The 9753-nt window shown below is 55.1% G+C and overlaps 1 protein-coding gene and 1 pseudogene across 1 annotated transcript; one reads left to right on the plus strand and one right to left on the minus strand.

Moving 5' to 3' along the window:
- Positions 1-3447: 3447 nt before the first annotated feature.
- On the minus strand, positions 3448-4425 carry LOC123400182 (annotated as a pseudogene).
- Positions 4426-6789: 2364 nt separating this feature from the next.
- LOC123452993 (amino acid transporter ANT1-like) lies at positions 6790-8599 on the plus strand. Its single transcript, XM_045129745.1, has 2 exons — positions 6790-7323; positions 7508-8599. Exons 1-2 carry the CDS (start codon positions 7126-7128, stop codon positions 8573-8575), a joined length of 1266 nt encoding a protein of 421 aa, XP_044985680.1. The 5' UTR covers positions 6790-7125; the 3' UTR covers positions 8576-8599.
- The last annotated feature ends 1154 nt before the right edge of the window (positions 8600-9753 follow it).

Here is a 9753-nt window from a genome sequence, read left to right on the forward strand (position 1 = left end):
CAAACCAACGATCCGTCATTTGTTCTCCACGTTCAATGGCAGCCATTGTGTGTCCAACCTTGTGTTGCATACGATTGATCTTAGTTAAGGCCTCTCTAATTCGCAGGATTTGTAAATCCATAGAAAAAACACAATGAATCAGTTGAGCTGTATAACTCACGCCCTGCTATATTCATCACTCAGTGGAGTATATATACATGTTACAGAGAGAGAGGAGCAGGGAGATCGTGGGGAGTTACAACGGCATGAGTCAGTAGTGCCAAATCTCTAGGAGAGGATAAACACGATGTGTAGTGGCCGTTTGTGTGCCTGAAGACTTGGGCTGATGGTTCAGCCGTGGCTTGACGTGAGCGCATTCCAACACCCCCCTGCAGTCGAAACATGGGGCTCGGCGACGTTGAGACTGGAGCGGAAGTCAAGGAAGACGCCCGATGGCAGACCCTTGGTGAAGACGTCGGCGAACTGCGAGCTCGTGGGTACATGTAGGACGCGTATCTCACCGAGAGCCACACGCTCGCGGACGAAGTGAAGATCAATCTCGATGTGCTTCGTACGTTGATGTTGCACCGGGTTGCTCGATAGGTAGACAGCACTGATGTTATCGCAATAGACCACCGTGGAGCGTGAGGGCAGCGAATGGAGTTCACCGAGGAGCTGGCGGAGCCAAACACACTCAGCGACGGCGTTGGCGACCGCCCGATACTCTGCTTCGGCGCTCGACCGCGAGACGGTGTTCTGACGCTTCGACGACCACGAGAGCAGGTTGGGGCCGAGGAAGACACAGTAGCCCGAGGTGGACTTCCGTGTGTCAGGGCAACCGGCCCAGTCGGCGTCGGAGTAGGCGACAAGCTCGGTGTCGGTTCCGCGATGAATCTGCAACCCAAGGTGAGTGGTGCCGCGCAGGTAGCGAAGGATGCGCTTCACAAGCTGGAAGTGGCAATCGCGAGGCGCATGCATGAACATGCAACACTGCTGGACGGCGTAGGAGAGCCCGGGGCGCGTCAGTGTGATGTACTGTAGAGAACCAGCCAAACTGCGGTAGAGCGACGGGTCGTGGAAGAGTGGCCCGGTGTCGGCGGAGAGCTTGGCCAATGTGTCGACCGGAGTGGAGATGGGCTTGCAGTTAAGCATGCCCGCACGGTCGAGTATCTCCAGGGCGTATTGTTCCTGGGAGAGGAACAACCCGTGCGCGATGGTGGTGACGTTGATGCCGAGAAAGTGATGGAGCGTGCCGAGGTCACTCATCGAGAACTCGCGATGAAGAGCCTGGATGACGGAGTCGAGAACGGCGGTGGAGCTGGCGGTGAGGATGATATCGTCGACGTACAGAAGAAGATAGGCCAGCTGATCACCGCGGCGTAGGACGAAGAGCGAAGAGTCCGCCCGCGACGCGACGAAGCCAAGTGTTCGCAGGTAGGTGGTGAAGCGAGTGAACCACGCGCGAGGCGCCTGCTTGAGACCGTATAGAGAACGGTTCAGCCGGCACACATGCGAGGGCGAGGCAGCGTCGACGAAGCCGGACGGCTGCTGACTGTAGACGGTCTTGGCGAGGTGACCGTGAAGAAACGCATTCTTCACGTCCAACTGGTGAATGGGCCACGCCCTACCGACGGCGATGCTCAAGAAGGTCCTGATGGTGGCCGGCTTGACGACGGGGCTGAATATTTCGGCGTAGTCAACGCCGGCCTGCTGGGTGAAGCCTCGAAGCACCCACCGTGCTTTGTACCGGGCGAGGGTACCATCCGGATGAAACTTGTGCCGAAAAATCCACTTGCCCGTGACAACATTTGTACCTGCAGGACGAGACACTAGACACCAAGTATCATTCTGCATCGGTGCATTATATTCCTCTAGCATTGCAGCGTGCCAGTTGGGATCTCGCAGGGCAACGCGGTAGGAGGAAGGGAGTGGACTGATGGCAGAAGCAGCGACATGAAGAGTTTTAGGCTGAGAAAAACCGGTTTTGCTCCGGGTCTGCATGCGATGCGCGTTTGTGGGTGGAACCACCGGTATGGCGCGCGGTGGTAAAGGCGGGGCATGCGGCGCGCTGGGACTCGATGCATGGGGACGATCAGGGGTATGGGAGGGTGCAGGAGAACCAGCAATAGCGGAGGGTCGGGGTACGTTACGTGCATGGTGATGGTCACATGCATGGGCGCGCAGTGATAGGGGCGGGGCACGTGGCGCACATGGACTGGATGCATGGGGGGAATGGTAAGGTGCATGGGAAACATCATTAGGGGAGCGGCTGGTGCTGCTACGTGCATGGGAACTACATGCATGTGAGGGAGTGGATGGTGCAGGAGAATTAGCAGAGACACGAGGAGAGCTGGGTGGCGTGCGTGTGGTGGATGAACGAGCCGGCTCAGCGAGCGAGCTAGCCGGCGTGGCGGCGGGCGCAAACCCCGGAGGAGATAACGCTCGCAGGTGGGCATGCTGCGGGAAAGACGCCTGTAGATCAGGGAGTACCGGAGTGCCGGGTTTGTCTGTGGCTGGAGAAGTGCTGGGTGGGCAGTAGGGAAATCTTGTTTCATCAAATGTGACGCGTCTAGAGATGATGACTTTGCGGGCGGACAAGTCCAGGCACCGGTATCCTTTGTGCTCTAGAGGATAGCCCAGAAAAACACACCGAGTTGAGCGCGGCGCGAGTTTGTGAGGACTCGTGGCAATGGTGTTAGGGAAACAGAGGCATCCAAACACACGCATGTGATCGTACGTGGGATGACGTCCGAGGAGGAGGAAGAAAGGTGTGGCGAAGTTGATCGCTGAAGATGGGCGTCGGTTTAAGATGTAGGTGGCGGTGTGTAAGGCCTCGACCCAAAAGGGAGGTGGGAGGTTGGCGTGTATGAGAAGGACTCGTAGTATATCGTTGGTGGTGCGGATGAGGCATTCAGCCTTTCCGTTTTGGGGGGAGGTGTGAGGGCAGGAGAGACGGAAGGATGTACCGTGGCGAGAGAAGAGATCACGCAAGGAAGAAGTGAGGAATTCACCACCGTTGTCGCATTGCATGCACTGGATGGGAACCTGAAATTGCGTGAGCATGTAAGTGAAGAAGCGCGAGATGGTGTCGACGGTGTTGGACTTGTTGCGCAATGGGAATGTCCACGAGTAATGCGAATAATCATCGAGAATGACAGGTAGTACTGAAATCCAGAGAAGCTAAGTACGGGGGAGGTCCATAAATCACAATGTACCAACTGAAAGGGAGCACTAGTCTTGGATACAGAATGTGAAAAGGGCAGCCGAGGCTGCTTGCCTAAGTTACATGCGGTGCAGACACAGGAACTAGGCTGGTTTTTATTACAAGTTGGAAGGAAGTGACGAGCTAATATAGAGACAGATTTATTGCTAGCATGCCCTAAACGTTGATGCCAGAGGCCATTGGTGACGACGGAGAGCGATGCCTGAACGCTGGAGTTGTTGAAGAAGGGATAGAGCTCTCCGTGGCTATTGGATCTCAGGAGTATCCTCCCCGTGGCTAGGTCCTTCACAGAAAAACCGAAGGGATCAAACTCGACAGAACAAAAATTATCGATGGTGAAACGACGAACAGAGATTAAGTTCTTAATAATTGTGGGAGAGATAAGAACATCATTAAGAGAGAAATTTGAGAGAGAGGTGGAGCCGACAGCAGTAATGGCGATGCGAGACCCGTCACCGACGAGTATGCCAGAAGAATGACGCGCAGATGGAGAATCATACGAGGTGAGTGAGCTCGTGTTACCTGCAACGTGCGAAGTCGCGCCTGTGTCAAGGAACCAGTCTGAGGCGCCGCCGGCCTGCTGGTGCTGCACGGAGAGGTTCTGAAGGGCAGCGTACAGCTGATGGTACTGCTCCCATGTCGGCCCGCTGGACGATGACGCGGCAGCCACCGGGTATGCCTGGTGTGGTGGTGGTGGGCGCGGCCCGAGGACGCCGACGGCGTTGGGTGCAGCCCAAGGCGCACGAGGCGGTGGGAGGCCGGGGGGTAGGGTGCCGTAAGGCGTGAAGTAGCCTGTGGGCAGCTGCATGCCGTGGGCTGGAGGAGGCGCTCCGCGTCCAGTCGGAGCAGCACAAGAGGGTTGGGCGCCGCGGCCACGGCCACGGCCGCGGCCACGTCCACGCGCCCCCTTGTCGCCGGTGGGAGAGGAGGAGGCAGGGCCCCTGCCCCGCGTGTTGGTGCCGCGGTCAAAGGAGGAGCCGCCGCGGTCAGGGGCGGAGGCGCCACGGTCGGGGCCGCCCTGCCCGATGGTGAGCGCGGTAGCGGTGGCTTCGGGACGACCATCCAGGCGGGCCCGCTCGTTAGCCGAGATTTCCTCCATGAGCAGCCGAGATCGTGCCTGTACGAAGGAAGGAAACGGCGACTGCAGAGGTAGGAGTGTCGCCATCACATGAAACTTTTGGTTGAGGCCGCGGATGAGCTGCAGAGTGAGCGACTGGTCGGAGATGTGTTCGCTGACATCCTCGAGTGCGTCGGCGAGCGACTTGAGCCGCCAGCTGTACTCGGTGACGGTGAGGTCGCCTTGAACGAGGTTGCGGAACTCGGCGCCGAGGATGACGGCGCGCCCTGGCTGGTTGTCCATGAAGAAGATATGGAGCTACGTCCAGACGTCGTAGGCGGTGCTTGTTGGGGATGCGACGACGTCCATGAGCTCCTCGGCGACGACGCCGTGCATCCAGAGCACCATGGTCAGGTCGTCATTGCGCCAGACGGCACTCTGCTCGAGTGGCATGGCGGCGATGGCAAGGTGGTGCTGGACGTTGTACTTGCACAAGACCATGTAAAAGATGTGGCGCCATTTAGAATAGTTACCGGATTCAAGCGCCAGCTTGGAGTTGAAGTAGTGTGTGATGGACGACGGTAGTCCATTGACGGAAGAAGGGCCGGCATCGGAGGAGCCGACATGCGGGACGAGGTCGCCGTTTGGGACCCCGAGGTCGACGTGCGGGACGGGGAAGCTCCCGGCGGTCCGGAGAATGCCCGCTACAGGTGGCGGCGTGAGGTGGACGGCGGGTGCAGTCGAGGAGGGCGCATTGGCACCCTCGGGGACAGGCGCCTTCCCCTGGACGACAGCAGGTGCGAGTCGAGCTGTGGGGAGCACGGCAGACGCGGCGGCGGCCACGCGAGTGGCGACGGGCGTGGCAGCGACGGCGACGGGAACAGCAGCGAAGGGGCGGCCGTCAGAGGCTGGTGAGTCGAGATCGGCCGAGCGCGAACGACGAAGGAGGCGATTCATGGCGGAAGCAGAAGGTGGAAGGAGGATCGAAGAGGCTCGCGTCTGATACCAAGTTGAGCTGTATAACTCACGCCCTGCTATATTCATCACTCAGTGGAGTATATATACATGTTACAGAGAGAGAGGAGCAGGGAGATCGTGGGGAGTTACAACGGCATGAGCCAGTAGTGCCTAATCTCTAGGAGAGGATAAACACGATGTGTAGTGGCCGTTTGGGTGCCTGAAGACTTGGGCTGATGGTTCAGCCGTGGCTTGACGTGGGCGCATTCCAACAGAATCATCCTTAATACAATAGGATTAGTTTGGGTGTTTATTGTCTTGAGGAAAAACATGTTCCCTCCATTTTATAATTATTGTCATGGACCATGATAATAATAATTGTAAAACGGAGGGAGTGGAATTCTTCACATGTAGCTGAAAATTGTCCGTGAAACTAGCACAAAAGGATCCTAAGAAGGAAAAGAAAACTATAGATTATAATCGCAAGAATCAAACAAACTTACATAGAACATAACTATAGATTATAAAGATAGAATTCTTAAAAATTCTAGTAAAACTTCTTTGAATCAAAGAGGCCCTCAATGGAGTCATGTCAATTAGTGAAAAGAAGTTCTAGTGATCTTAAACTTTTAGACACAATAAATACGACTCACGTACACCCATATGTATGAACACAGAAATGTTCAACTTACTCCTATAAGCACCTCCGAATTGTCATCATCTACATATGAACAAATAGCACTAAAATTCATCTTCAAAAGAAAATAGCACTAAAATTCATCTCAAAAAAAAAACAGCACTAAAATTCTAAAATAAATCTTTACCTAATAATAAAGAGGCTATTGCTTCCGTCAGAAAACCCACCGAGGTGATTTTACAAAAAAGTCCTTACTGTTTATGACATTAAACTCGTAGTATATATTAAATGTTTTTTAAAATACTCATATCTTTTAAACCGTAACTCCAAATTTAACATATTATGTATGGAATTTGATTAGAAAAATATGTAGAATTTAAATATGATATTATTTTATCTGTTAAACGTTTAATAAAAATACTATCTAGGGTGCAATCTTAATAAATAAGTCATTATTCGTCTTTTTTTCATACCGGTACTCATCCGGGTTGGGGATGAACACGTCAACAAAATCAGGATTAGAGATGAAACTGAAGGTCACTTGACTGATTCTTTGTACGTATTAAATCTACATGCAAGCCGTGTTAAAATAGAAGATCAGTGAAATTTTGAACTGCATTTTTTAGGATAAGACCATCTTTATTTGTGTCGTAACTACAAATTCTTAGATTATGGATCATTTTTTATAAATTAAGAGCGTGTGGTATTTCTTTTTCCCGTTGCAACGCATGGACCCTTTTGCTAGTTCAGATTAATACGAGTATCAGTACCAAAGTCGAAAACGTAAATCAAGTGGGTAGGTTAGGCTCGGTTCGTTTTTCTGGATGACACAGGGAAGTGTGCCGTGCGAGATTCCCTAGCCTATTATTTTCTTATAGAAAATTCCCCGGCCTATTAATAATCCATTTTCCACCGGGAAAATCATTGACGATCTGATACGATATGATCCTCCTGCCCAATCAGACCAATCCAAACAAGAAACACTGGAAATCTTGAGCCGCGTGCGCCATTTTTCTTTTTCTACTCATTTTGCCGACGCAGCCCGACAGCGTCCAGCGCGAACCGCCCACACGCGCCAGTCGCCGCCACCTACCGTCGCGTCATCACCATCACCGGTCATCCATCCTCATCCTCCTCCAAGAACCCGGCAGAATCATCGCGAGAGCACCATGTCCAATCACGACGTGGCGTGGCCGTCAGCTTGATTGATCTTGAGCTGCAGCACGGGGATTGGCTCGCTGTTAGTCTGTCTGTCGGACCATCCATCCCTCCATGGCGCCGGAAGTGAAGGTGCCGCTGCTGGAGGGGAGGGGCGCGACGCCCGCGCAGACGCTGGGGAACATCGTCGTGTCCATCGTCGGCACCGGCGTGCTCGGCCTGCCCTTCGCCTTCCGCACCGCCGGCTGGCTCGCCGGCGCCCTCGGTGTCGCTGGTGCCGGTGCCGCTACATTCTACTGCATGCTCCTCCTCGTCAGTACACACTCCTCCACTCCCCCTGTTTGACTTTGAGCATCACTACCTGGGTGGATTTCTTAGGATTCAATCAGCTTCAATCGATCTAGATTCTGTACTGTGCCTAAATGTTCAGCTTAGTTTGCTCGATCGATTCTGTACTGTGACTCGCTCTTGACTTTAGCTGCTGTTCGGTCTGAAGCTGGATTGCAGGGACAAGCTGCGGGAGCAAGAAACAGAGGAGGACGGGCTCGGAGATGAGCAGCGCCGCCATGGCGATGGCGGCAACTACACCTACGGGGACCTGGGGGAGCGATGCTTCGGCCCCGTCGGCAGGCACTTCACGGAGGCCATCATCGTCCTCTGCCAGACCGGCGGCACCGTGGCGTACCTCGTCTTCATCGGCCAGAACATCAGCTCCGTGCTCCCCGCGCTCTCGCCGGCCACAGTCGTGCTGGCGTTCCTGCTGCCGGCCGAGGTTGCGCTCTCCTTCGTCCACTCCCTCTCCGCGCTCGCGCCCTTCAGCATACTCGCCGACGCCTGCACCGTGCTGGCCGTGGCTGCCGTGGTCAAGGAGGACGTCGAGCTCCTGGTGGAGCGCGGGCGGCCGTTCGCCGATCGGAGCGCGTTCGCGGGGCTATGGGGCGTCCCGTTCGCCTGCGGCGTCGCCGTGTTCTGCTTCGAGGGGTTCTGCCTCACGCTGGCGCTGGAGGCGTCCATGTCGAACAGAGCCAAGTTCAGGTCGGTGCTCCTCCAAGCCATCGCCGGGGTCACGGTTGTGTACGTCGGCTTCGGCGTCTGCGGCTACCTGGCCTACGGCGACGCCACCCGAGACATCGTCACCCTCAACCTCCCGAACAACTGGTCCACCGCCGCCGTCAAGGTGGTGCTGTGCGTCGCGCTGGCGCTCACGTTTGCGGTGATGATGCACCCGATCCACGAGATCGTGGAGTCGCGGCTGCTGGCGCCGGGCGGGTGGGCGCGGAGGCGCGGCGGCTTCGTGGAGCGGGCGGCGCTGCACCTGAGCCGCGTGGCGGTGGTGGCGGCGCTGGCCGCGATAGCGTGCTTCGTGCCGGCGTTCGGGGAGTTCGCGGCGTTCGTGGGGAGCACGGTGTGCGCGCTGCTCTCCTTCGTGCTGCCGGCGCTCTTCCACCTCCGCGTCGTGGGGCCGACGGCGAGCACGTGGGCGCGCGCGGTGGACTACTTTTTCTTGCTCTCCGGCTTGGTGTTTGCCGGTCATGGGATGTACACGGTCTTGTCACCCCAGTGACAATTCAAAATGTTCATCAATTTAGTACTCGTACAACACAACACACACACACAAAAAGGATCAATTACCATCCGAATTAGTCGAGTAAGACCTGCAAAACTAGAGAGCAGAGGTCAGCCCTTCTCCGACGCGGACCTCCAGAACAAAACATGTAACGCCGGCGGAAAAAGGCTGACCATCCAACCCTGTTCCTAAACGTTCGTCCTTATTTTTTCTTTCACTTTAGCTATACTAGCAAAAGGGGTGTGCGTTGCAACGTAGAAAAAAATACCACACGCTTTTAATCTTTTATAATCATTTTGATTTATTAAAATAATAAGCTAACTAACTAATGTAGTCAGTCCTATCCTATTTTGTTGAGAAATCAACCCATCCATTGTTAATTCTACCATGATGAGAAAATTGAGCAGGACAAGCAAAGCAAAACAAAGAGGCTACATGAATTGATCAAGGCACTGTTATCTTATTTCACTCATGGGGTAGAGAATGTGGGATAAGATGACAAACTGAAGGTGGTGTTTCATTCTCTCTCTCTACAACAATGCAATCTTACATTCAATACATTCATTCATCAGCAAACAAATTCTCACAAAACAAAATTTATTGCCGGTGCTTGGCACACGGTTGGAGGCATGGGGAGGGGATCTCACCAGATGATGAATTCCTGCCGGGGGAGGGGATACGATGAGGGGAGCAAGGGTTAGGCGCCTCTATCTGGTCATAAGGAGTCGCTGTTGCCGCGCCATAACCTCAGAGTTCCCCGTGTGAGCCATGGAGGTCCGCCTCCACCTGCAAGTACTTCGCTCCGTCATGCCTTATCCGCGCGCCGCCGCCGTTCTGCATCGAGCAGACGCATCATCCAAGTCGTTGTACCTGTCGCGTTGATTTGATCCAGAAGCTGTGCTCAAGCGCCGAAACAGGGGCAGCAAGCGGGCAGAGGTACGACCGCGGAGGCGGGCGGGTTGAGATCGACAGCAGTGGTGGTTGAGGTCGGCCGCGGCGGCGAGTGGTGTGGCAGCGGCCTGGGCACAGGCCAGGGTGGACCAGGGTCGACGCGATGCGCTCGAGCGCCGCAACGGGGGCAGTGAGCGGGGAGAGGTACAGCCGCGGAGGCGGGTGGGTTGAGATCGGCAACGGTGGCGGTTGAGGTCGGCCGCCGCGGTGAGTGGTGTGGCGGC

The sequence above is a fragment of the Hordeum vulgare genome, chromosome 5H (assembly GCF_904849725.1).
Source record: "Hordeum vulgare subsp. vulgare chromosome 5H, MorexV3_pseudomolecules_assembly, whole genome shotgun sequence".
Lineage (NCBI taxonomy): Eukaryota > Viridiplantae > Streptophyta > Magnoliopsida > Poales > Poaceae > Hordeum > Hordeum vulgare.